We start from the raw sequence: 26,821 nt of genomic DNA, 5'->3' as shown, positions 1-26,821 counted from the left end.
TGTTGTTAGTGGCTGCAGAGAAAATGACGGGGTGAGTCAGTCCTCTGCCACATGCTGCTTTTACAATTGGTTTGTTGAAATTCCAGACAACCGGGCTTTTATCAGCTAAAAAGGGAAATGAGCTCAGTTACTCTGTGTAAATCCAGAGTGATTTATTTGTAGACGAAGGACTTAAACCTATGTAACTGTGACCACTTGTGAGGCTGCCAAATTCCCTGGTGATGTCCCTTCTCCCTTTTGGTTTAAAAACACCCTGGTGACCCAGCTCTTTCAGCTTTCCCAGTTTAATTAGATCGGGGACATCTCTTTGATGGATAATCCCTGCTCCCTGCTCGTCTCCTTCGTAATGACAGTGCAGTGCAGATGAGCCCTGAGGAAGAGAAGCCAATTTACTCTCCTTTTCCTCAGGGCCCTTCCGTTGCTGCACCACGCGTGGCTTACACACAAGTTCTCATCTGATTTGTCGTGCAGGGGATCCCTGGATGCAGCGAGATCAAAGGTTCAACAGCTGACGGCCGCCCTGAAGACTGCAGCCTGATGCTCTAAGCTCAGAGCTTGTATCCCCGACAGGAAATGCCGGAGCTGGGAAGCAGATGTGTGTGTGAGATACTGCCGAAAAGTTAAACAGGAATTGATGAGCCCCGCTGCCGGACAGGGCCGCTCTTGGGGCTTTTTGCAGAGTAAGTTATTGTGCTGGTTATTCCTTGTCATTTCACCTCCCTGGAAAAAGGAAGCCACAAAGATCTGAGTGGTGGAACCCCAAAAGTGTTATTTATATAAAGCCTCTCGGGTCCGTACCCCGTTGGCACTGTTCTGCCATAGCCCACGGCACAGCAGCGCCGTGCACGACACCTGTGGGTGCTGGGGTGCCTGTAACGACACGTAACCATGCTGCAATGCCAGTAATGACACCTAACGGTGCTGGGGTGCCCGTAACGACACCTGAGGGTGCGGGGATGTCCCTAAGAACCCCTAACAGTGCTGGGGTGCCTGTAACAACACCTAATGGTGCTGGGTGACCCTTAACCCCACGGGGTCAGGGCTGGGTGCCGGGGGGCAGCCAGGACAAGCCCCAGGCAGCAGAGCCACACCTGAACCCCTTATTGGCATACCAGGGCAGGCAGCCACCCCGCACCTTCCTCCTCCTCTCCGGCTTCGGCTCTGTTTGCAGCTCCCTGGCTTTGCTTTGCTATCTCCGGGGGGCTCTGCTCCAGCAGCACACGGCGCTGGGGGCTGGGGCAGGGCTGGCCGGCCACATGCGGGGCCTTTTGGGTTGCCCAAAGGCCGCAGAACCCCCAAAAAACCCAAAAAAAAACAAAACCCCCGCAAAACCCCAAATCCCCCCAAAACCCTCAAAACCCCCCCCAACCCTTCCCGCTCCTCCCGCCAGGGGGCGCCGCTGAGCCTCCGCGCGCCCCCCCCTTCTCCATGACGCTCCTCTCCCCTCCCCTTCCCATTGGCCAACCTCCCCTTTGCCCCTCCCCTCCCTCCCCATCCGCGCCCTCTCATTGGCCAGAAGGGGCGGAGCGACAGCACCTCGGCCCCGCCCCCTCCCCTTCCACCTCCTCCTCCCGGCTCCGGAGCCCGGGGCTGGGGTCGGGGCCGGGCCGGGCCGGGCGGTGGCGGCGGCGGGGCCATGGCGGGGGCAGCGCGGGGGCTGCTGTGGGCGGCTTTATCCCTGTGCCTGCTGCCGGAGCCTCTCCGTGCCGCTCATATTAAGAAAGCGGAGGCGGCGGCGGCCGGAGGAGGAGGAGGGGGTGTGGGGGGGGAGCTGCGGTACCTGCACGCCGCCGAGCTGGGCCAGGCGCTGCGGGACCTGGTGGCCGAAGCCCCCCCGGGGCTGGCCCGGCTCTTCAGCATCGGCCGCTCGGTGGAGGGGAGGCCGCTGTGGGTGCTGCGCCTGACGGCCGGGCTGCCCGAGCTGCCCGAGGCCCGGCAGGACGGGGAGAAGAAGAAAAAGGAGGAGGAGGAGGAGGAGGAGGAGGAGGGGGGGGAGGAAGGCGGGGGGGGGGCGCTGCCCGGCCGGCCGCAGGTGAAGCTGGTGGGGAACATGCACGGGGACGAGCCCCTGGCCCGGCCGCTGCTGCTGCGCCTGGCCCAGGAGCTGGTGCGGGGCTGGGCCGGGGGGGACGAGAGGCTGGGCCGCCTGCTCAACACCACCGACCTGTACCTGCTGCCCAGCCTCAACCCCGACGGCTTCGAGCGTGCCCGAGAGGGAGACTGCGGAGGAGGAGGAGGAGGAGGAGGAGGTGAAGGAGGAGGAGAGCCCGGCGGCCGGGAGAACAGCCGAGGCCGGGACCTCAACCGCAGCTTCCCCGATCAGTTTGGGAGCGCTCAGCCCGACCTGGAGCCGGTGCCCGAGGTGCGAGCCCTCATCGCCTGGATGCGGCGCAACAAGTGAGTGTGGCCCGCAGGGAACCCCCCTGGGCTCTCCTCGGGTGTCCTCCAGCAGGGGCAGAGCCCTCCTGCTGCTGCCTGGCCCGCAGGGTGCTGCCCCTGCCCTGTGCCTGCCTGCCTGGGCTCAGCCTCTGCAGCCCCCTGCATCACTATCCTCAGGGGATGCTGCTCGCGTGCTCTTCCCCAGCCTGGCCAAGCCATCAGTGCTCCCTTCGTGCTTCCCTTCCTGCCTGGAGGAAGGGGGAGAGGGCTGGGAGGCTGCTGAGCAGGGGAGGCAGCGCTGGGGAGGCTGGCCCCACAGCCTTCAGGCCTGGGTGCTGGCACTGTGCTCACTCAGCTGGCTTCGTTGGGTGCCGTGTCCGAAGCACAGAGCGCAGTGTGCACAGTTGTGCAAAGCCAGAGCCTGAGTCCCATCGGCTGGGAGCAGTGCACTGCAACAGGCTCTGTGCCCTGCCCGAAAAAGGGGCAGAAGAAAACTGAGCGCGGTGTGCTGGGGGCTGTTGGCAGGGTCTAAAGGAGATGTGCAGTGTTCAGCATCATACAGCGCGTGATCGGTTGTTGTGGGGAGCAAAATTTGTCTGAGGAATTATCTTTAGTGAAACTTAGCAGATGGCAGCACCCATTGGGATTGTTGCTCTAGAACTTGTGAACTGCTCCGGTAACTTGCTTATCCTAAGGGTCTGTTAGGGGACAGCTCTCGGGCACCAGCGTGCGCTAGGGGCCCTCCAGATTTGGTTCAATTCAGAACTTGTTACAAGGGGCACGTTGTTGGTGTCACTTTGGAAATACCTTGCGCTGTCTATTCAATGATTTTGCAAATTCTTGAGGTGAGATTTTCATGCAAGCCAGGCCAAAACGTGAAGAAACCAGCACCTTGTGCGTCCCTTTACCTGGCAGCACCAGGCATTGCTGTTCCACTTGTTACACCAACGTAGCCACTGGTACTGAAGGGAGTGGGTAAACAGAACTGTTTGATTTAAAAAAAAAAGTTAGTGTTGCAATTCACATGTCCTTTTTAAGCAAGGCAAAGGTATGGGTCACTTTGCCTCTGCTCAGAAATCGAATCATGTTTGGCCAAAAGAGAAGTAAAGCTCTCTTTGCCTCCATGCTGTATTTAGTGAAAAAGAAGGAGAATGGAGACAATTACTCCTTTGAGTGCCTGTGATCAAATTAAGGCGCGATGTAGGGCATGCCATGCTGTTGTACTTTCTGCACTTGTTTTTTCAAGATTTTAACAGCTCTGTCACTCGTCCAGATTTTATTTATGCCAGGCAGTTCTGTTGTGCGTATCAAGCACTGCTCAGAGCTCAGCGAGGCGCCGTGCACATCGCGCTGTGTCTATCACAGAGTTTGAGGGCTTCATCTTAGGCTGGAGGAAGAAACTTGCTTCATCTCCAGCACTGCCAGATGTTGGTCTGGGGAGCAAATAAACCAGTCCTGACAGTTGGTTTATCGCAGAAATCTGACGTCCCTGACATGCTGCCACTTGGACATTGTTCATATGCTCCAACAATCCTGCGTGCTGCGTTGGGGCTGGCGTTGAAGTGTGGGGCTCTGTCTCCTAGAACAGTTTGGAAACTGTTAACAAAAAGATTTTGTCAAACAGTGGCCTCAGGGCTGGAGGAGCGCGTGTCTGTAACGTAACCTTGGTGGAGCTGCAGCTCAGCAGGAGTTCTTGCATGGAAGGGTCTGAGTGGTTCCTCTTCCAAAACTTGCTGCTGGGCAGCTCTTCCCGTGGGCCCTTTTCGCTTGCTTGATCCCAAAGAGGGTTTGGAGGCTGTGGAGAGCTCGGTTTGGGTGGGAAGGCAGCAGGATGTCTGGTTGGAGGGCTGTAGCTGGTTTCTCTCTCGGTGTTCCAGTGACAACTCCTTTCCTTCTCCTTCCCAACCCCAGGTTCCTGCTCTCCGGCAATCTTCACGGCGGCTCGGTGGTTGCAAGCTATCCCTACGATGACTCTCCCACGCACAGGCCCACGGGAGTCTACAGTAAATCAGCTGATGACGAAGTGTTCAAATATTTGGCCAAAGCTTACGCCTCACATCACCCCATCATGAGGACTGGCAAACCAAACTGCCCCGGCGAGGAGGGAGAGACCTTCCAAGACGGCATCACGAATGGTGCCCAGTGGTACGATGTGGAAGGTAAGCTGTGCTGGTGAATCGCTGTCAGTTTGGGTCACACACCAAAGTCTTAGAAATGCTTCGTGCTTCCACCGAGGAGTGATATCCAAAACCGTGCTGCTTGTCACCGAGGCGAGGATGGTAGGTGAAGGGGTATTTTTAGCTTGGAATGTGTTCTAGAAGCTTGAAATGACGTGAAGTGGCTTCGCAGGCACACCAGCGAGTGTTTGGTGAATCACAGTTGGGGAGACGTTTGTAGGAAATAGATCCCAGTGAACTGGAGGGCTCTTCCTGACCCCGCTCAGTGCTGGAGGCATCCTGCACGGAGGAGGCTCCGTTTAACAAATGAGCTGCCATAAGATCTTAAAACAGTTAATAAATTTTCATGATGATACAGGAAAGAGGAAACTTGCCAACGCACTGCAAATCCAAACAGTATTAAACTGAAACCAATGTCAGTCTTCTGCGAGGTTTTTTTAACCTTTAACCTTGCTGTTTTGTAAATGATTTATAAGATAGCCTGCTGTAAAACTGTAGAACGATGTAAATGCGTGGCCTGAGCTAACCGAGCTCCTCTGCCTGGAAGTGGGGCGAGGAACTTGTCTGTGAAGTGCTCTGCTGTCAGAGCTGTGCAGAGGGAGACAGCACGGGCTGTGATTGCCCCTCCTTGCAGCAGGACCTAGAAGGGATCCCAGATCCAGTCTGGAGATGATGTGAGGAGAGCAAATTACCTCCAGTACCAGCAGGCTGCTTCTGCGTGGAAGTGGCTGGCCTGGCACCGGGCTGCTCTGTGTGTTGAGATTGAAAGGCCAGTTTGTAGTGAGATGCTCTCGTGGAAAAGACTCCGTGAGCTAGCGGGAAGAAAAATCTTGGCTGGGTCAGTAGAAGAAGTTTCACCATTTCCACGCCCCCTCAGCAGAATTGTACAATCACGGGCTCACCAGCCAGCAAGGCAACGTCTGTGGTGAGGACAAAACAAAAATCTTGCATAATTGATATGGAGAAGTTGCATTGCTTTGCTGTGTCTGGGCTGCTCTGCTTGCCCTCCCGCTAGGGCCGAGGGATGATGGCAGGAGCGCTGAGCAAGCAAAGCAGCCAAGCATGGTTTATCCCTAGCAGCTTTTCCTAACGAATTCTGGAAAGATGGTGTCTTTCCAAAACGTGGGTTTCAGAGCTGAGTCATCCATCAGCCCTGACTCCGTGTTCCTTGGGAAGCGAGGAGAGCTCCCCACTACTGGGCCTGAGCACACGGCACCCGTGCTGGAAAAGGAAGTCCTTACTTCAGCAGCGGCTGAATCACTCCTGAAGATTTCACTGGTCAAACAAGACGCAGCGTTCAAACACGATGGCTGTTAGCAAAAAGGGAAAAGCGTGTCTCCTTCCCCCCGCCCTGCCGAGCGCACCGCTGCTGGTGTTTACTGGCTCAAGGTTCACTCTGCTTCTGCGGAAAGTCCAGCGTGAGGAAGGTTTGTGCAATTTTGTGCAGCTGCTTACGACGGAACAGGATATCCTGGATGATCTGTGCCGCCTTGTTTGCCGATAACAACAGCCACCAGAACATCTCAGTCGAGAGGGTTTTCAGCTGCAGCTCTGCGGGGTTTTGCCTTTTTCACCAAACTGGGACGAGTGCGGTGCACTGCTTCACAGCACAACGTTCACTTGTTGGCCCTCCTGCTCGAATGTGAAGCACCCGCTGGTGCCAGCCTGCCCTCGGGAGGTTTGCTGGTGACTGCTGCGAGCCTCTCAGGCTGCCTTTGCCTCGTCAGCTGGTGGGAGCCGCCGGGCTTTGCTGCCTCCCCCCCCTGCAGGAAGCAGCAAGGTGTGGGCCGGAGACCGCTTCGTTCTGTGCTGCCATCGCTGCGGTTTGCACCCCGTGTGATAGCCTCCAGCTTTCAGCCTCTGCGGAAACAAACCCTGGGGCTGTGACAAACCACAACCTCGGTCTCGGTCCTGTTGGTGCGGGGGGTTCACAGGCAGAGATTATAGAGAAAGTGCTGGCGTTAATCCGGAAGGGAGTATCACTGAGGTTGGCACCTGTGCTGTCTCTCCCCCAGGCCATAATTTCCATCTAGCTGCTGTTAGGAGGGTGCTGGCAGCCCTTGGAGCATGTCCCAGGCTGAGAAGTGTGACCCACAGGAGCTGAGAGCCAGGGAAGAGCACAGCTGAACTGACAGCGCAGAGGGCAGGGCGTGTGTTTGGGTGCTGGGTGAAATTCCTGGGTCGCTTCGAGGTTTTAGGCATTAACGGTTATTTTGGGCAGCAGATAGACAGTCAGTTGTACGCAGACCAAGAGGCCTTCCCCGGTGACCGCAGAATTTCAATCTGCAGTGAAATGAGGCTGGGGAAGTCCCGGTGCCCTCGTGGGAGCTCTCGGGGCCAGGCTGAGCTCGAAGTGACAACCAGAGCACGTGGGGAGAGGTGCAGGGCAAGCGCCTGTGGCTCCCGGATCAGGTTGTGCCAGGAAGGACTGCAGGCTCCACGTGAACGACGGCCAGCAAAAAAACAAAGAAACGAGAACAAACTGTTTCAACAGGTGGAAATTTTCCTGCCACGTCTTATCTTGTGAAATCAAACATGCCAGGAAGCCAGCTGCTGCGGGCATTGCTGTCCTGGAGCCACCGGGGCAGGCCGCTGCCAGACCCCATTAACTTCCATTCGAGATTGCAAACAACCTCGTGTGTGTATCAGGCTGAGGTGGCAAGGAGAAACCATCGGAGTCATTCTTAAGGTCAAGTGTTTGTGGGGAAATGTGGCTCCCTGCCTCGCGGCCCAGTTTGGCTCCTGCGTTCCAGCTGCTGCCGATAAGCGTGCCCGTGCCGGGGACGCTGCTCAGAGGCTATCTTGGTGGTGCACGGGCTCACTCTTCCTTCCTTTTAACCTCCAGTGTGTTTAACCACTGAGTGGTCGGTTCAGGTCAAGAAAATAATTGGGAATTTGGGCTGGTTTATGAGCCGGGTGGTGCTTAGTGCAAGAAGAAAGGTCTGCTGTACGGAAGAGGCCATGATTTAAAAAAAAAAAAAAACACCACCACCTGTGGGTGGACGTTTGCCTTTATTTCCTAAAGAGCCCAATTCAGAAAGTGAATTCAGTGTAACATTGAATAGGGCATTTTGCGGGCAGCCTTGGGAGGCCTTTTCTTGACTTGCAGTCCTTTCCTAAATGATATTTCCCGTGCTGGTTTGTGGCAGCACTGCTGTGGGTTCCTGGGCATGGCAGAAGGCAGCTGCGCAGCGTGAGCTGTGCTAGATAGCAGCCTTCAATTTCTGTGCACTTGGAGCCTTCGTGAAATTCCTCCTGTTAATTTTTCTTCCCTTGAGACAAGGATTGGCTTGATGATTCGGGGGCCTGATGCCTCTCTTCCCATCTCCCACATGCTGCCGAGCTGTGCTGCAGCTCCTGGGCTGACCTGGGAAAACGCTGCCCTCCTCCCTGAGAGCCCCAGGAGGCTGCAGGGCTGTGCTGCTGGAGGCTGGGACCTCACCCCCTCTGAGTTTTAATGACCGCAGACTACTGGACCAAAACCTTCTTCCGCCTCGTTGGGGCTGCTGCTGATTGCTTACGCTGCTCTCATGCTTCAAGACAATCGGTTCTGTGCTAGGGTAAGCAACTTGTGCTGTGTTTTTATCGTGTCTCTAGCTTGCTTTGTGCCATCTGCTCTTTCTGCAGAGCCAACAGGAGCCTTTCTCTGCTGTGACTTAGCCGCAGGTCTCTTATCTGCTCATGTCTGCTCCAGCGACAGCTGGAATTAGAGAGGTTTTGCACGGTGCACTTGGAAAATGGAGGCCTTCCAGGCTGGCCCGAAAGGCTTCTCCTGGCATCTGGTGTATTTACGGTATCTGGAGCTCCGGGCTTGACTCGAGAGCAGCATTCTCCTGCCTGTCTGCCTGCTGTGGGGCTTGGCAGGGAGCAGAGGCATGCCTGGCAGCGTGATCTCCGTGGCTCTCATGCTGCAGGAGGTCTGGGATCCTTGCTGAAGTGCAGTCCTGATGCTTGAGGTTTGGGACAGAGCAGGGGAGAGGCTTGTGCTGGGCAGGCCCAATCCTGCACTGGGAGTGAGGGGTCAGCTCCAGTCCGAGAGATGAAGCTTTAAAAGGGCTAAAAGAACCTGTGATAAAAAAAATATTTGGATTAAATAGGAGGAATTATCCAAGGTAACACCCGAACAGGTAGAATGTAAACACTTCAGTCTGACAGCCTCTACCCTGGGTGTGCCTTTCCTGCTCAGTTCCTTGAGCCTAGAGCTCTGCTCCTGCTAGGCCCTGTACAGGTCTCTGTATGCCTCCAGATCTCCTGCCTAAGCAGGAGAGGCTGTGCAGCTGGGATTTGGAAAAATACGTGATTCCATATGCTGTAAAAATAACCGTCCTGCTCCGCAACGGGGCCATGTGAAGGCCAAATATGTGCAGTGGATGCAGTCCAAATTTTTGAGCATGTATTGGACTACTTTCTCCAAGAGATGTTTTTACCAAAATTGATGTACCAAGCACTAATTTAGTCTGTTGCTGCTCTATTATGGGTGAGCATCTGTCCTAAATTTACTTGAATGGCAGTTGAAGCCCTAAATCTGCTGCTTAATGGCTCTGGTTTATGTATGGATGTTTTCAAATGCATTAGCGTCCTGCTAGGAGCAGATGGTTGCAGGCTGGCAAATTGTTTCACTCTGCGTGGCGTTTGCTGGCGAGAGAGCAGCCCGCTGTGGGCTGCTTTCCTAAGCCTGGTAATAGGAGCCGAGCAGAATTGACTACATATCAGATTCACAGCCCTTGTTTCTGCAACCTCTTGGACTGAGCTCCAGACTTGTAAAGTCCTCAGGCACTCCCAGACCCCTCGTGCAGGACAGAGAAGTCCCTTTCCCGACTGAAACTCAGCCCGTACATGAGGTGCAGTGCTCTCTTTGCACTGGATTTGCTGGGATAAAAGCCTCCTGGTCCCTCACCAGCAGGCTCGCAGGAGATCCAAGAGGCTGAGCTGTGCCTCTTGGCCATGGTGGGAGCTGGGTGGCTGCTGCGTCATCCTGGGGTCGCTGTGTGCTTGGGATGGAGCCAGCTGGGCAGTGGTGGCCAAGGCTGTGGCATGCCAGCCTGCCCGGATTGTGTTTGTAGGAGGTTGTGTGACCCAGGGGATGTTGGCAGGATGTGTAAATTCGGAGCAGTTTGCCTCTTCCACGTGGACACAGCCGCCTGATCTGCTGTGGGAATGGTCCTCTTGTGTGGCTGCAGTCACGTTCTGGGGTTTGTCGGGGTGACTGGAACCTGTTTCTCAGGCTTGCGGGGGTTTTTGCTATCGAAAGCTCCCAGGAATGTTTGGAGGGGTTGAGTATTTGCAGCCTTCAGCAGCGTGCTGGGGTACAAGCTCCAGATCGTGGGTGCTGATACCTGGGGACCTGGAGTCCTGCTGGTGCGTGATTCATCCCTGCTCACAAAACAGATTTGCTTGCTGAGGGCTGAACGTAACCTTCAGTAAATGAGGGCACGGCACTTGCTAGGACAAGGTGACATTTTTTTATTTGCAGCAGTACCTGTGGTTTCCCTGAAAGGCAAGAATAAGCAGATAAGGTTAATACTGTGAAACAGCTCTGTGCGCTCCTGTTTGCTGGTACTCTTAACAGCAAGCGACCAAGCTGTCCCCAGGTGCTGCAGCATTGCTTAAATTACTCGAGACTGCTGCCTTCAAGAGGAAATGGGGCAGGAGGCTGGTGACATGGCTCCAGAGCTCGGGGAAGAGGTGAACAAGTCTGTGTCCTGGTCTGCTCATGCAGGACCCGGCCGTTGCAGGGTCACGGCAGTCCTCAGAGGTGAGGAAAGGTTGTTGCTGCCTCTAGTCTTGCTGAGAGTTTTTGGGAGAACAGCTGTGTGGTCCTTGAATATGATTTCTGGGAAATGCAGGTAATATGAAGGTTGTGTCTGGCAGATGTCTTTGCTGTGGAATGAACCCACGAAGTGCTGGGCTGCTGAGTTCAGCTGGCAGCAGTAAGGCCAAAGGGACGGCCTGCAGGATCTGAATGGCCCAGTGTGGTGGTCACTGGGAGAAAGAGGGTTCTGTCTGCCCCAGCACAGGCTTTCACCAGGATCTGATCTGACTTTTCTGCTTAGGTTGTTCGCTCTGGGGCTCCGGCAGCAGCTTGGTGACGTGCCCCAGGGGGCTGAACGGCAGGCAGAATGTGGATCCTGGGGGGGGGCTGGATGTCTGTGCACTGCTCTCATGACGTGTCTCTGCCTAACTTCCTCAGGTGGGATGCAGGACTACAACTACGTGTGGGCCAACTGCTTTGAGATCACCTTGGAGCTGTCCTGCTGCAAATACCCACCGACCTCCGAGCTTCAGCAGGAGTGGGAAAACAACCGGGAGTCTCTCCTTACTTTCATTGAGAAGGTAGTGGGGGCTGAGGCAGGGTGTGGGGGCAACATCTGGGACAGCCCCGTGTCCCCGGCGGGCCGAGAGCACTGCGTTCAGATGCTCCTGTAGCTTGGTTTGCTGCAGTTGCTGCATGGAGGTCAGAGGCTACAAAGCTGCTGCTTATCTCTGTGGTTCTGCCACAGTTCCCACATCCTCAGCGACAACAGAGCTCCCTCTGAGAGGGGCCTCGTGGGGCACAGTGGGATGTAGAGAGGCTGAGAGATGCAGATGTTGCTATGTAATGCAGAGTACCTGTATGGCCTCGGTGCCTTCAATCTCAGGTCTTCAAAGGCACCAAGCCACACAGCTCAGACCTTGGCTCACAGATCCATCCTCCAGGCTTTTTCCACATACCCATGTGTGGGTTGGGTAGGGGACAGTTTAGGCTGGGAAGGGAGGCAGCTGCACTGGGTCCCTCAGTATGACCTGCAACCCTGCTGTGATCACAGTGTTGTGTACCCATGCCAATGAATGAGAGGATTTGCTAGGGAAGATCAGTTCCGAAAAGCTGCTGCCTTCCCGGTGCATGCTGAAGTTCCTGTCCTTGCTGTCTGGCCAAGCACTGCCTGAACCTTCGGCTTGTCTCTGCCTGGCAGCTGTCTTGCTCTGCTGTTTTGGGGATGGGAGGGGAGGGGATTGCGGGGTGAGGATGTGGTTGCACTGATGTTACCTGTCTTCAGCCAGGCCCTTGCGTTGTTCTCCTCAGGTCCACATCGGTGTGAAAGGCTTTGTCAGGGATGCGATCACTGGGGCTGGCTTGGAGAACGCGACCATTGTCGTTGCCGGCATCGCTCATAACATCACGGCGGGCAAATTCGGTGACTACCACCGGCTGCTCGTGCCTGGGACCTACAACGTGACCGCAGTTGTGATGGGGTAAGGTCTCTGTGGCAGCCAGTGTCTGCACTGCTGACTGTTTGTGTTACTTTACGCGATTTCTTCTCCAGGAGCATCTTGTGTGTGTTTAGGGGGCTTGTCTGGAAGCTGAAGCAGTAAAGGACTCTGTGATGGGTTAGAGCTGCAGCTGTGTTTGTTCACCCCATGCCCTCCTGCAGTGGGGAGCTGCTGGGTGCACAGCACTTCTGTAACCTTTGACTGCTTTTATCGACCTCATCTTAACTTCTGGGCAAACGGAGAGAAAGGAGTAGGGTTGTCCCAGTAAGAGCCTGCCTTGTCTCAAGTCTGGGTGTAAATGTGTCACTTGCCACTTGCTACCCCTGTGATGCACCTGTGGCTTCTTCCCCATAAACAGGAACTTGTGCCTCTGACACCACAAGGGCAGCAGCATAGTTGGGTCTGGTGGCAGTGGGATGAGCCCCATCAGCTTGTTTGCTGGTGAATCTCTCCCCTAGTCCAACATCCCACTGCGTTCAGGCTGGGAGGAAGAAGCTGGAGAGCGTGGAGTGGAGGTTGAGAGGCTGCAGAGCCTCCTTGCTGAAGCCAGCTTTATTTTTTCCCCCACAGTTACGCACCAGTGACCAAAGAGAACATTGAGGTGAAGGAGGGAGATGCAACAGTAGTGGATTTCTCCTTGCAGCCAACCGTGGTGGCACCAGACCCTAACCTCACGCAGTTCACCGCGACGCCTGCTCCTCCATCCACCCTCACGCCCTCTGTTGCGCAGGCAGAGCCCCCGGCCACAACCTCTCTCCACCGAGCAGTCCAACCCGTGGACTTTCGCCACCATCACTTCTCAGACATGGAGATCTTCCTGCGGCGGTACGCCAACGAGTACCCCAGCATCACCCGCCTCTACTCTGTGGGCAAATCGGTAGAGCTGCGGGAGCTCTATGTCATGGAGATCTCGGACAACCCCGGCGTCCATGAAGCAGGTAATGCTGGAAATCCTTCCCAGCAAGGCACAAATGCAAGTGACAGACGCTTTGCTTTGGTGCGTGGGCAGGACAGGAAGGGATGTAGAGCTGGAATCTGTCTGAAGAGAGCCCGAGTTCCTCCTCACAGCTTGCTTTTTAGAAAGATCAGGCTCCATGGGTGGTACTGCTGTGAGTTAAGGAGCATTCCTGGGGACATCGGCATTGGTGGTGGGGCTCTGGGAACAGAAGGACCAAGGGTTCTCCCTGCAGCAGTGTTTGTCCTTTTTGGTGGTGTGATTGCAGAAGGGTATGTTTGAAGTAAATGCCCCCTAGCCTGCAGAAAGGCCTGAGTGTGCAATGCTCAGGGTGATGAAATGTCTCCAAGTGTTACTGTAGTGGTTATTATTGTCTCTTTGGCGTGGCTGTGTGTGTGCAGGTGAGCCAGAGTTCAAGTATATTGGTAACATGCATGGGAATGAAGTTGTGGGGCGAGAGCTGCTCCTGAACCTCATCGAGTACCTCTGCAAGAACTTCGGCACAGATCCCGAAGTGACTGACTTGGTCCAGAGCACGCGGATCCACATCATGCCGTCCATGAACCCAGATGGCTACGAGAAGTCCCAGGAAGGTAGTGCTGCCTGTGCTGGAAGACATACGGGGGGTTTAGGTCTGAGAACAAGAGTTGGGGCTCATGGTGCTTCTGCTCTTGTGCTCCAGCAAGGTTTCTCAGAAGTGCTTTCTGCCCGGGGAGGATGGGAAGGGACTTGGGGTGTGCTGTGGAATGAGTGGGCAGACCCCGCGCTGCAGGAAGTGGGTGGTTGGCTGCTTCTTGAAGTGGTTGGAAAGAGCTCTTCCGCTTCAGCAATGCTATATGCTACCCCTGTTTGGGTCCCCTTATGGTTTGTGGCTATCCCAAGGGTTATTAGAAATAAAGACATTCCTTTGACACAGCTCATACTTGCTGTGCTTTGGTCCGTGCTCTTACAACATGTGATGTGGGAGCCAGGCAGTCTGCAGAGCACTTGTCCAAGGATAATACAGACTTTTATCGTGATGTGGAAATTGGCAAAAACGTTCAGGGAAGTCCTTAAAACTGCATGGCTTTTGCAGACTGACAGAACAAAGCCTGTCCAGAGCAGTTTCCTGGAATTAGAGCTCTACGTGGGTTTAACAGAGAACATGTCCAGCTGGTTTGAGAAGGTGGGCTCTGAGGTTTCTGTGGTCGTGACACCCAGCTGCTGGGATTGTTCATGGTTCACTGCCTTCCTGCTAGCTGTGGCCTGGCTGGCACTGAGAGCTGCTGAAACGGCCCCTAGACACCTTCGGGCACTCTCACTGGAGGAAAGCGTGGGTGTCCCGTCACTGTGGGCTGCAGGAAGCCGGCTCTGTTGTGTTCTCTGCCATTTTTTGCTAATTGGTAGGGTGAAGATCTTCAGCAAAAGGACACAACCTCCATAGTGAAAAGGGAACTTTTACGGGGCACAAGGCTGAACGTGTGTTTCGTTTTCAGGAGACAGAGGAGGCACCGTTGGCAGAAATAACAGCAACAACTATGACCTGAACCGGAACTTCCCAGATCAGTTCTTCCAGGTGACAGACCCTCCGCAGCCAGAAACGCTTGCTGTCATGAGCTGGTTGAAGACTTACCCATTCGTGCTTTCAGCAAACCTGCATGGAGGTATGTCAGCCAGCCAGGCTCCTTCCTCAGCACTGAGGTTTGAGGGATGGGGTTTGTAGGGATATATCCACTGCGATCAAGGCCTAAACAGAGGAGACCGAGCAGAGAGCTCGCAGAACTAAGTGTCCTTGAGCATGGCAGGAGAAAAGGCAGCCAGGTTCCTGCACAAGGGGTGAGGCTGTTTCCAGAGGACCTATAGGGGGAAAAAAAAAGGGTAAACCAAATCTATTATTAGTAGGTTGGAGTTTGTACTGCTGGAGGCTGGATCAGAAGCTGGGAACAGGCTGAAAGCCACTTCCCCAAGCATGTTTGTAGGGAGCTGAAGAGGCTGCTGGGAGGATCACACCTGCTTCTCTGAAGGGAGCACAAGCACTGGGCAGTAGCTAGCACACTGCCTGCTACAGGACGGGGCAGGTGGGATGGCCTTTCATGTCAGCAGCTGCTCAGCAGCTGCTTTGGTGAATGCGGTAATGCTGTGGCTGCTGGAGGCTTCGTAGTATTTATAAATTGGAGGGAAGGAGATGTAATCCTGAGGGTTCCCCGTCATGAATTGCATGGCGGAACTATGAAATTTGCTGTAATTTAATTATCTTTTTAGAGTGATCTAAATTAAGTGTCTGTCTTACAGCTTATTCCCTGATTCCCCAGACTGTTTGTTGTAGCTGTGGTAACTTGCAGGTGGTTGCTTTGTGCTAGCACGCTTCATTTTGTCGTGCAGAGGTACCCTGCGTGGGTAAGAGCTGGCAGTTCTCCAGCAGCGGTGGTATCTGGGTTCCCACAGTACAGCTTGCCTAGGAAAAGCCAGAGATGTTATAATTTGCTTGCCATAAATTCCAGAGGGCTGAAAAGCTACAGCAGTTGGGCCAAGGCTGCTGTGTGTGTTTTAAGAAATGTATTCCTTTGCTTTCTCTCCTCTGTGAAAGGGATTATCAGGAGGTTGTTATCACCCCTCCTGCACGTAAGAGCTAAAGCTTTGATGTGTCATGGCTGGGGCTCACCTTCCTCATTGGGCAGAGTCTTATCTTTTCCTGTCTCTTCTGTCCACTGGTGCTAATGCTACGTATGTAGTATTTAATGCCAAGTCTTGAGAAACACGAGGCTTGGTCCCTGGCAGTCTTTGGAGGAAAAGAAAAACTCCTTCTCTTAGGCTGAGGGATCAGTTGAAAAGCTTGCAAGTTCAAGTCAAATCTTGTCTCCCCTGCAGGTTCTCTGGTGGTTAATTACCCCTTTGATGACGATGAACAAGGAATAGCCATATACAGTAAATCCCCAGACGATGCTGTGTTTCAGCAGCTGGCACTTTCCTACTCCAAGGTAAAGCTCTAATGGGAAAACAGCTCATCCTGCTAGGGTAATTCCTGATGCTGTCATGAGCCCTTTGAGCAGGCACCCACATGTTGCAGACTCCTTGGGTCACAGCAGGAGGGTCCTGTAGGAGGCTCTTCCCATGCGGGGATGGCCGGTGTGCTCTGCCTGCAGGCACTGTAGGAGGAGAGCTCTCTGCAGGCACGGGGCCCACAGCAGTGTGCTGAAGGGTGGTAGAAAATGCTGTATGTGGGCCAGGAAGGGCTATAGAGTACAGACTGAGCTCCACATGTCACATCTTTTGTTTCAGGAAAACAAAAAGATGTATCAGGGCAGCCCTTGTAAGGATTTGTACCCCACAGAGTACTTTCCACATGGCATCACGAATGGGGCCCAGTGGTACAATGTTCCAGGTAAAGTCAACCTTCAGTCTCTCGATTATCTCCAAGTTAATGCATGTGCAGCTTAAAGAATTTAATCTGGTCATCACAATCAGTCCAGATTGCAGGAATTTGAGTTTCTTTCGTAGCCTCTTCAATAATGTACCCAGATTAAATCATTCTGGAGGGAAGGAATTTATAGTGTAGTATTTCTGGCTAGCCAGCAGTATGAAAGGCATTTACAAGAAGGTTGATTATCAGTCTGCTATTTTGACGTCCCCTTGAAGCATGAATCTTGCCCTGTGTAAAACCCTTTTCACTTCAGTATAAAATGCATGCTGTAGTTAGGATTTCATCTTTCTCTAGTATCTGATTTCTTAATCTTTTTTTGAGCTGGGGCTCAACTCTGCCTTCAGGAGACCTTGTCAAAACTTTTTTCTACATTCCTGTTGTAGGTGGGATGCAGGACTGGAATTACTTACATACAAACTGCTTTGAAGTGACCATTGAGCTGGGCTGTGTGAAATACCCAAAAGCAGAGGAGCTGCCGAAGTACTGGGAGCAGAACCGTAGATCTCTCCTCCAGTTCATTAAACAGGTGAGCCAATTTGATGCCCAAGAAAATGTGTGAGCTGCCTCTTGGGGTCTGGATTAGTTGTGCCAGAATAAACAGGCTGGTCTGCACACTGAGTGCTGCTTCCTGGCCAGGCTAGGTACCTGCTCCACAGAAATCCTTCCCATCCAAACATGCCTCGATTCCCCCTCTCCCCTCCTCAGCACACCAAAAAATCCATATGGAAACAGCAGCCAGGTGATGCAGGTGTGGGCATTTTATTTACCAATCCCTCAGTTCTCCCTAGGCTAGTGGCCTTTATGTGCTATTTCCAGCTGGGTCAGGGTTGGTGGTAGTGCGGTGCACCTGGGGCATGCAAACAAAGGCGTGGAGCAGAGCGTACTGTGGTGGCATCACGAGCCAAACAATTGCCCATTGTACTCGGGTGATCTTTGTCCATGCCAGCTGCTGGCGGGCTTAACCTGAGCCCTTTTGGGACGTGCTGATCCTCTGGAAACGCGGAGCCTCCTGGGGAGCTGGTGGGGTCTGGGTGTCAGCCCTCTTCCCGTGGTGTGTGGGATGAGGGCATGGTGAGGGCTGGCTCTGAGCAGGGCTCCGGGTCTGTGCTCAGGTTCACCGCGGCATCTGGGGATTTGTGCTGGATGCCACGGACGGAAGGGGCATTCTCAACGCCACCATCAGCGTCGCCGACATCAACCACCCCGTGACCACCTACAAAGACGGGGACTACTGGCGCCTCTTGGTCCAGGGGACGTACAAAGTCACAGCATCTGCCCGAGGGTGAGCAAGCCACGGCACGGGGAACAAACAGCTGCACGATTGCCACAGCGCGCTCCTGATTTTCCCAGTCAAGAGTTAATGAAGTCGTGCTACTCCGGTGTCAGGGACTGCTAATCTGGTGACAGTGCAGAGTACAAACCTTCCCTTGTTTGGAGGTGGTGCGGTGAAGTAGTCGATAACCTGATGTCTTCAGGGGAAATTCTCATGCAGGCAGCTGCCCGCAGAAATTACTTCAACAGCTGCCAAAGCCTTGTTGCTCTTTGGGCTAAAGCTGCCTGACTTCTTGTCCTGCCAGTCTGCCACGTAGCCCTGCAACACCTGAGCCAAAAGCAGCTCAGTGCCATGCAGGGCCCTGAGCTGCTCCCTGTCCTACTGCTACTTCTCTGTCCCTTTTTGAAGTGTTCTTGCTGCTTGCTTTTATGCTGCATGCTTCATTTGGCTAGAGAGCAGTCCTGTGTTGAGTGCCTTGTCAGGAAGGGGGGTGGCTTGGTGTGTGAAGCTTCAGCCCCTGACATCTCCTTGTGCCTTCTCTTCCTGGGCAGGTATGATCCAGTCACTAAAACGGTGGAAGTCGACAGCAAAGGTGGGGTGCAGGTCAACTTCACTCTTTCACGGACAGACGCCAAAGTGGAGGAGGGGAAGGTGCCGGTCCTGAACACCCCAGACACCAGTGACCCCAACGAGAAGGAGTTTGAGACTCTGATCAAAGACCTGTCTGCTGAAAACGGCCTGGAGCGCCTTCTGCTTGCCTCCTCGGGGAAAGTCTCTCCTTACCGATACCGCCCCTACAAGGACCTCTCTGAGTTCCTCCGAGGCCTCTATCTGAACTACCCGCACATCACAAATCTCACCAGGTGAAAGCTCAAAGCAGCAATGCTCAGCTCCTCCCTGAGGCAGGGAAGTAGTGAAATGATGAGCTGTGAGTGCAGCCCAGAGGTGGGGAGCTTGTTTCTGCCCATCCCTGTGGTGCCTGACTTCAGAGGAGCCCCAGGGGTAAGGACATGGTGGCAGAACATCGGCAGGGCCCCCGTGTTTTTCCTGAGACCTCACTTTACAGACTTAAACCTTGGGGGGCTGTCAGCTACCCAGGGACTGGTGGTATTCCTAGCATTGATACCCCAGGTACCTGCACATATTTCTTTAGTCTTTTCTATTTCCTCCCTTTTCCAAATCCTTTATGCCAGCTACCCTGCTAAAAAGTTCCCAGCAAAAGTGATCAAATTTGGCGTACAAGTCTTAGAGAGTATCTTGAGTTGGAAGGGACCCATGAGGATCATCAAATCCAGTGGCTTTTTAAACTATCTGCCTTCAGACTTTAACTTAACAGCGTGAGATGTGTTTGAGTTAATGTGCTCCGAGCCAAGGTCTCTGCTCTCGTGCAGGCGACCAGCTGTCTGTTGTCTTCTGCTCACCTTTGTGACCTGCAGCACTTACCCTCTGTCAATTTTAAAAGGCATAAATCCGGCCTCTTTGTCCCTGGGACCCTGATTGCTTGTTGTCACCAGGCACAATGTGCTCATGTGCTGTCCCTGCTGGTGCCAAGGCTGCCTTTCTGATCTGTAGCCTCTATTGTCCTTCCAGTTGCATCAGCCCTGATTGTGTTCCCTGCTTTGCCTGCATTCAGTTTGCTAACTTAAAGGCACGACTGTAGCAACAACTTCTACTGGAAATAGGCCTGCTTTTGTCCTTGAAACTGGCTGCTTTCTAAATTAGTTTGATGTCCAGATGTATCCTGCACTGATTGGAGAGAGGAGAGGAAAAACAAAACAGGAAAAAAAATAACACACAGGAAGCACAGAGGCATTTAGCCATTCCATGTTTAGAATGATGTTGTGGTCTATATAGAGAAATACGGAGCATTGGGTGTCCTGCGCGTCTCTACCTGGGTGCTTTTTCACACAGATGTTTGCTCAGAGTGATCTTCATAGTGGATGTGGTTCAGTGCTGCTACAAATCTTCTTCTGTGATGTGGCTGAGTTTTGTGTGTCACTTGTGGTCTAGGCAGCAGTTCCTTTCCGCACCAGCACTTCTTGTAAGGCCAGGCTAGGGGAGTGGCTCTGTTCCTGAGCTGATGCTCTGGTTTCTCATCTCTTGGCAGCCTGGGTCAGAGTGTTGAGTTCCGTCAGATCTGGTCCCTTGAGATCTCCAACAAGCCCAACCACTCCGAGCCTGAGGAGCCCAAGATCCGCTTCGTTGCTGGTATTCATGGAAACGCCCCCGTCGGTACGGAGCTGCTCCTGGCACTGGCAGAATTTCTTTGCATGAACTACAAGAAGAACTCTGCTGTTACGAAGGTGAGGAGATGATGGTTTTGGCTCCCTCCAGTTATATCCTGAGAAGACAGTGCTCATTGAGAGAGATTAGTCTCATTAATACTGGCTCGCAGCTTGCAGTGGCCCCATGCACAAAGGGAAGGTCTTGTGAGATACATGGGGCCAGTGGGAACCACTGAAATCAATACAAGCAGCTGGTCCTAGGATAAGAGCAAGGTAAATGAGGTGTAGAGAAAACAAAGCCCACTAATTGTACTTTCTGTACTGTTTTCCCCCTGATTTTTTCAGCTGATTGACCGGACGCGGATTGTGATCGTGCCTTCCCTGAATCCAGATGGACGTGAGATAGCGCAGGAGAGAGGCTGCACCTCGAAGTTAGGCCACGCTAATGCTCATGGCAGAGATCTGGACACAGACTTCACAAGTAAGGCAAAATAATACAAGCTGATATGTGGTGTCCCTGTAGAAATGCAGGCTACAGTAGAAATCTGCTAGCCCCTGTAGGGTTGGGTGTAGTCATTGGGTTACAGGGTCCACCTGTAAAAAGAGCAGCACTCCTGCCTCAGAGTTGAGGGAGCACAGCTGCTGGGAAGCTTCCAAAGCTTGAATACTCCTTACAGGTGATAATTGGCAGTCCTTTATTTGAAAAGGACTTGATGAAGCAGGGTTGTTTAGGAACGGTCCCAGAGATCAGACAACATTTAATATTTTTTCCTGCTAGTTGATTTCTTTCAACCCTAAGTTTCTGAGAAACATTCTCTACTCGTGCTCCCTGGGAACAGCCTCCTTTTTTCACACTCTTATGGTTTCTATTTAACCGCATGGTGTATCTGCAGAGCTCGGTATTAATTCTATCCCCACCCTTCCTGGAAAGGAAGTGTTCTCTCTGGCCAGGTTTGGCTGGGATCATCCCCAAGTACTTTCTTCCAATAGTGGCAGTTCAGTGACAGTAAAAGAAAGTAAACACCCATGAAACACCCTCTGTATCACAAAAGTAAATAGCTTGGGGAAATAGTGATGTATTATTTGTTTAGCTTTGCAGATGAATTCCACCCATGGGTAGTGTGGACTAGGTGCTTAACGTTGCAAGTGCAATCTGCTGAAATCTAACTAATGTATTTAAAATAAGCAGCAGCCAATTTCAGCCATAAACAAAGTACATGCTTCTGGCCTCTCAAATAGCAGAGGAAACTGTTGTCAATTCCCTTTTCTATTTGTTGTTTTCATTTACAGGCAATTACTCCCGGTACTCAGGGACACGAGAGCCTGAGACCAAAGCCATCATAGAGAACTTGATACTGAAGCAGGATTTCAGCCTCTCTGTTGCACTAGATGGTGGATCTCTACTTGTCACTTACCCATTTGATAAGCCAGCACAGACAGGTATGGCTGACTCCTCCAGGGTCCTGCATGCACAGCTAGCCTCTGGCTAGCCCCGTGACTGCATGGTGTTAAGAGTTTGTCCTCCTGAAGTTGTCCCACTGGTGGTGTCCTGTAGCCTTCCTTTATGTTCAGCCCTTTGTTTCTAGAGAATAACTGAAAGTCTGTAAAACAAAGCTGAAAATCCTCACAGGATTCAGCTAGGGATTGAAAGATTTATTATTATTTCCGTTTTTACAACAGTATACCAGCTTTTCCTTTGCCAAAACCAATATAAGGCCTGCTTATGTTGCCACCGCTTAATGTCAGAGGATATCTGGAATCGCCCTGAAACAATGTGTGTGACTGTTTAATACCGGATAGTTTGGGAGGGGGGGGGTTAGAATAAGAATCTGTTCCCCCAATGAATAGGAGTTGCACTCCCAATGGCTCACCTTTCTGTTTATAGTGGAGAACAAAGAAACGCTGAAGCATTTGGCATCTGTGTATGCAAACAACCATCCATTGATGCATTTGGGCCAGCCAGGCTGTCCAAATAAGTCAGGTATGTTTGGTTCAAGCCTTTAACCCCAGCTTGTACAAGACTCTGCTAGGAGCAGGTATGTCTGATAGCTGTATTCTTGCTCTCACAGATGAGAATATTCCTGGGGGTGTGATCCGTGGCTCTGAATGGCACAGTCACCTGGGAAGTATGAAGGTAACTTGTCACAGCACACCTCTTGCCATCTTTGCAGATACAGCTTTAAATGAGCGTTAAAAAGCGTATTTGTTCTGCTGTCTGGGCAAAGCTTAGCCACCTCGAGCTGTGCTTTGGAAAACTTAAGTACCACCTTTTTTTAATTGTGTGGGATTTTTTTTTTTTTGTTCTTTTGTTTTTCTCCACAGGATTTCAGTGTTACGTTTGGTCATTGTCCTGAGATTACAGTTTATACCAGCTGCTGCTACTTCCCCAGTGCAGGGCAGCTCCCTGGCTTGTGGGCAGACCACAGGAAGTCTCTGCTTAGCATGCTCGTGGAGGTGAGCCACAGTCTGGGGGAAGAAATTCTGGCAAGGATTGAAGGCAGTGGGATGATGGGTGAGGAAGGGGAGAGGAAGAAAGCAGTGTGGAGACTGCTTGTGTTTTTATTGGTGCTGTGTTAATTAGAGACTAATGTGGACTGCGTGAGGAATGGATTGAAAAGAGGCAGCGAGTGACCAGGAAATGTGTTGACATGTAAACTGCCTTCTGGTGGGATGAGCAGTCCTCACAATATTGTGCGGTCTTATTTCTTAAGGGGGAGGGCATTAGGAAAGTGCTATATTTTGAGGGGAAGATTAAGTCCTGTTTTAGGTAACAAATAAGCCATACTCTTGGATCTGAACGTGAAATGTTTGAAATGCTTTATTTCAGGTTCATAAGGGAGTCCACGGATTTGTCCAGGACAAGAGTGGCAAGGCAATTTCTAAAGCTACCATTGTCCTTAATGAAGGCTTGAGGGTTTACACTAAAGAAGGTGGCTATTTCCATGTGCTGTTGGCTCCTGGTTTGCATAACATCAATGCGATAGCAGATGGGTACCAACAGAAGCATATGAAGGTATGTGCCTTGATCAGAAATCTTCTCTCCCCTCCTTGTCCTGTGAGGGCACTGCTCATACTTGGGATCTCCCTTGTTGGCTGTGTTTAGCTGCTGGTTGCGTGCCCGTGTTGTCTTTTATACCTTGTTATAATGGATGAAGAAGAATTTCCCAGCATGGCAGAATTGTTTTGGGTGGTAGCTTTTCCCTACACCACGCTTGTCTCTGATGACATCTGCCTGGTTCTACCCTGATTGGCAAATACCTCTTTTCTCTGGACACCTAGCAGGGATGTAAGGTCTGAGATGGTCTGAACTCTCACGTCTCTCTCTCTCTCCAGGTCTTGGTACGCCACGATGCACCCAGCTCTGTGTTCATTGTATTTGACATGGAAAACAGGATATTTGGTCTGCCTCGAGAGCTGGTTGTAACTGTTGCAGGTAAAGTGATAGTTCCAGTCACAGCCTCCAGCCCTGCTTTCTGGGATGGTTCATCCTGATTGTGACTCTTCTCTTTTCACTGAACAGGGAAGTCACCTCCTGATTTCCCTTCTGAACATAAGCTTGTCCTTGCGGACTGGTCCAACATCCCTTGGATCTAGTGGTGCTGGGCTAGCAGATAAGAGGAAGGGAGAAAGGAAGGGGGGGGAGAGTATTGCAGGGGCCTGGGTGGGGCTAGAGGTAACTGGAATGGGGGGAGCCTGTTTGTGCATAGAGCTGGGACCTTGCAGATCTTGTGTCTTCCCTAAGGTTTCTGTGGGTGGATTGACAGTGAAGTACTAAGGGATTTTTAGTGCTCTGAAAGCACCTCTCTTGCATGGTGCATCTTTACTGTGTCCATGCTCCTTCCTCCTAGGCCACAGAAGTGAGGAAAATGGCTGTATTTGTAGGAGGGAAGAGAGAATGTGAGAAACCTAGAAGCTTCTGGGGTGGGGAACATAGAATTAACTTCAACACCCTCTCTCTGGCAGGTGCAAGTATGTCTGCTTTGGTCCTCACTGCCTGTATCATCTGGTGTGTCTGTTCAATCAAGTCCAACAGACACAAAGACGGTTTCCACCGCCTCCGGCAGCACCACGACGATTACGAGGACGAAATCCGCATGATGTCCACTGGCTCAAAGAAATCCCTTTTGAGCCACGAATTCCAGGATGAAACAGACACTGAAGAAGAAACATTATACTCCAGCAAACACTGACACCTCCCAGACAGGAAAGGAGGTTCCCATGGACCAGCCCCAGTGGGAGGGGGGGGGATCCCTGTGGTTCAGTTTTGAAACATTAACTTGCAGGATTGTGTCCTCCAGAAATGTGGGTGGCAGCTCCTGACTTCCCTCTGCTGTTTGCTCTGTTCCTACGTACATGCAAATCAGTGGGTGTTGGGGGCTGTGTTTGGGTTAAGGACAAGGCTTATGATTTTAGGTCAAGGTTTGGATGTTCTCACATCACGTTGTTTGAAAGGTAACTTAACAGGGTGGCCAGCAGAGTTCCTAGCACTTCCCCAACATCTCAAAACAGTGAGCAGATGGTGGGGAAGTGCCCCAAGACCTGCATGGGGTCATAGTTACAACACTCCAAAGTGGTTTCTCTACCTGTTTTGATTTCATTTCTCTTACTCTGTACATGGTGGAAGCCAGATCCATCACTGACTCCACGTTCTGCAGAGCAGCCCTTAGAAATGGACTGTACCTGTTTCTCAGCTGCTCTCTCAGAGCTTTTCCCCGCCTTGAGATGCTGTGGCCTGCTCTGCTCTGCAGTGGTTGTGGAGATTCTCTAATGCAGTGCTAGTCCCAAGCAGGGTCTTGGCTAAAAGCTGGGGGAGATGACATCCGTTCTTCACGTGAACTGGAGAAAGGAGCAAATGTCAGAGCTTCAGTGAGCTCTGACCAAGTTCAACAGCTTGCCAGCTTTGAAGAACTGCTGTTCCTGACTCCTGGGGAAGAAAAATTCTGTCCCCATCACCCCTGGTTGTTTCTCATTTGTGTGGACTTGGCTTTTGGAGTCTCATCTTAGTGTTACAGCAGCACAGTGTCTGAAAGCGCAACTGGAGATTGTTCGAAGCAGATGGATAAACTGGTTGTGGTGGATGCTGTAGAAAATAACTAGTAATTGACTCCACTTTTGCTCAAGTCCACCTCTATCCAGGTGGAAACAGTGAAACCTGGCCACTGCTTGGAGCATTATGGGAACAGCAGAGAGTGGCCATAGGGGTGCCCGTGGCCTGACTTGTCATTGTCCAGCTAATACCATTTAGTGATCAGAGTGCTTTGAACACCTCTCGTCAAGCTCTGGCGATGGCAGGCACCAAATTGGCCTGCTGGCCTGGCTCTGTTCTGCTGCTCCAGTGTCCCTGAAGTGTGTAGCAAGAGCTCCACCTGCTTGTGTGTCTGCAGTGTCTGCTGCTGCGGGGGCCTGGTGCAAGGCGTGAGGAAGGGCTGAAGACCTGTGCAGAAGAAGGGAAAAGCAGCCAACTTTTGTTCTGTAGCACTTGGCAGGAAGGTGGGAAGAGGAGCCGCACTGCGCGTCCTCAAGATGCCCTGGATTTGTGGGGAATAGAAGGAATGCCCAGAAGGGCACGATGCCTGAAACATTGATTTCCAAAGCCTTTATCTATAAGTTTCTGAAGTTCTTGTGCTTTCTGGGCAGAAGTCTGGGATTAGAGTATAGGCACTTATTTTCTTGCTGCTGGTTCTTTTTTTTTATTTTATTTTTAATTCTTTCTTGGGTGCAGGAGCTGAGCACTGCAGCAACTCCTTGGATGTACACTTTAACCTGATTTCCTCCTGTTCTCCGGCAGCCCAGGGAGCTCTGCTCGTGAACCTGCACGGGGTGTCTCCAGAGTGTGTTTGCACCCAAACGTATGACGGGGGCTCCTCTGGAGGAGCAGAGCAGCAGCTTCCCTGTCAGAGACTGCCGAGCCTTATCTTGCAAGGACCCCTTGGTGGTCGATTTCCCCTCCAGAACTGTGTCTGTAGCCTCGCTGATCATTTTGGCAGCTAGCTGCTGGTTTTCTGCAGCTACCTGGAAGGAGGAGGATAACGCTTGGACAGCAGCCTGCCTTCTTCCCTCCTTCAGGGGGTGTTATGGGGCAAAAAGCACGTGCTGAGAGCTGGCTGGGGTGGGGGGCTGGGACGAGGCTGAGCATTCCCCATGCTCCTGTCCCACATCACTGCGCTGTGAAGGAGCCCCCCCATGGCTGTGTTCTGCTTGGTCCCAGCTCCTGCGGGGTCTGGTCCTTGGCTGTGCCTTTTCCCCAGGTGCTGGGCTGTGGCACACCAGCAGTAATGCTGCCAAATCTCCACCCTGGCCCTGCTTCTGAGGGCTCTAACAAGAGCCACAGTTGGGTTTTATATTAAAAGTTGATTGTTCAAAGGGCTCTGAGAGCTCTGTTCGGGCAGCGTTTTCTCCGGCAGCAGGCAACGGATGGAGCTGGCCTTGCCTCGTCCCACTAGCAATAAGTCTCGGCAGGACGGGGGGTGTGTGAGCTCCGGGGGCAGTGCGCTCAGTGCCTCTTTTAAAGCCGAGTGGGGTTGGGTTGGGTCGGGTCGTTTTGTAACCGGGAGCCTTTTCTACGCCTCAGGCTCCACTAGGGCTGGTGGCGGGGCAGGAGGAGCCCCCACAGCCTCCCTTTGCCTTCTGTCCGTCCGTCCGAGGGCAAGGAGCCGCTTCCCCACACGTCTCACCCGTGCCTTCAGCCTCCATTTGTCTGCACGAGGCAAGGCTGGACAGCAGGGCCTCTCATCCTCGTTTATTTTATGTGGTTTTGTGTTTTTTTTTTGGTGTGTTTTGTTTTTTAAACCTGTATACCGAGCTCCAATAACCTGTATAAAACCTATTTTGACGCCCAGCAACGTCCTCACGTTCTTTTTTTACCTCAGTGAGACTTGGGGGGGGGGGGGGGGCGAGGAGAAGAAGCTGGGGCTTGACGGGGGGGGGTCGGGGGCTGGGGTTTGGGGGGTCGGGGCCTGAGGGGGGTCGGAGGCCGGGGGGTGCCGTGAGGCGGCTGCAGGCCTCGGGGGGGCGCTGCAGCGGGCGGCCCTCCCGCCGCTCCCCGCCCCGCTCCGCCCCGCTCCGTGCCGGCCGTCTCGGCGGGCCGCGGCTGACGTCGGACAACAAAGATGGCGGCGGGGAGCAGCAACTACTGGGAAGGCGAGTGGGGACCGTGGGGGG

The 26,821-nt window shown here is 52.8% G+C and overlaps 2 protein-coding genes across 5 annotated transcripts in view; both read left to right on the top strand.

The window, feature by feature from the left end:
• The first annotated feature begins 1,577 nt into the window (after positions 1 to 1,577).
• CPD (carboxypeptidase D) lies at positions 1,578 to 26,498 on the top strand. Its single transcript, XM_068656336.1, has 21 exons — positions 1,578 to 2,397; positions 4,291 to 4,538; positions 10,747 to 10,889; positions 11,620 to 11,789; positions 12,378 to 12,745; positions 13,164 to 13,355; positions 14,238 to 14,405; positions 15,610 to 15,719; positions 16,021 to 16,123; positions 16,546 to 16,688; positions 17,275 to 17,444; positions 17,987 to 18,298; positions 19,543 to 19,738; positions 20,006 to 20,141; positions 20,951 to 21,100; positions 21,546 to 21,641; positions 21,730 to 21,794; positions 21,983 to 22,114; positions 22,488 to 22,673; positions 22,994 to 23,093; positions 23,624 to 26,498. The coding sequence occupies exons 1-21, from the start codon at positions 1,637 to 1,639 to the stop codon at positions 23,848 to 23,850; spliced, it is 4,176 nt and encodes a 1,391-aa protein (XP_068512437.1). The 5' UTR covers positions 1,578 to 1,636; the 3' UTR covers positions 23,851 to 26,498.
• Positions 26,499 to 26,655: 157 nt separating this feature from the next.
• Positions 26,656 to 26,821, top strand: part of GOSR1 (golgi SNAP receptor complex member 1) — a 31,545-nt gene continuing 31,379 nt past the window's right edge. For 2 of the 4 annotated variants that reach the window (XM_068655759.1, XM_068655758.1), the window contains exon 1: positions 26,656 to 26,800. In XM_068655759.1, coding sequence (XP_068511860.1) covers positions 26,770 to 26,800 — 31 coding nt within the window. In that variant the 5' untranslated portion in view covers positions 26,656 to 26,769. The remainder of the gene's footprint in view (positions 26,801 to 26,821) is intronic. The other 2 variants (XM_068655760.1, XM_068655761.1) reach the window with 2 other exon arrangements.

Source organism: Anas acuta, chromosome 19, assembly GCF_963932015.1.
Source record: "Anas acuta chromosome 19, bAnaAcu1.1, whole genome shotgun sequence".
In the NCBI taxonomy this organism is placed as follows: Eukaryota; Metazoa; Chordata; class Aves; order Anseriformes; family Anatidae; genus Anas; species Anas acuta.
The sequence above is the reverse complement of the archived record's forward strand: the minus strand, read 5'-3'. Positions and strand labels throughout refer to the sequence as shown.

Bases quoted from the DNA above. Each gene is read 5' to 3' on its own strand.
- CPD (XM_068656336.1), top strand. From the start codon at position 1,637: ATGGCGGGGGCAGCGCGGGGGCTGCTGTGGGCGGCTTTATCCCTGTGC. The intron at 17,445-17,986 runs GTGAGCAAGCCA...CTTCCTGGGCAG, and splicing joins GTCACAGCATCTGCCCGAGG to GTATGATCCAGTCACTAAAA. The intron at 19,739-20,005 runs GTGAGGAGATGA...TGATTTTTTCAG, and splicing joins AGAACTCTGCTGTTACGAAG to CTGATTGACCGGACGCGGAT.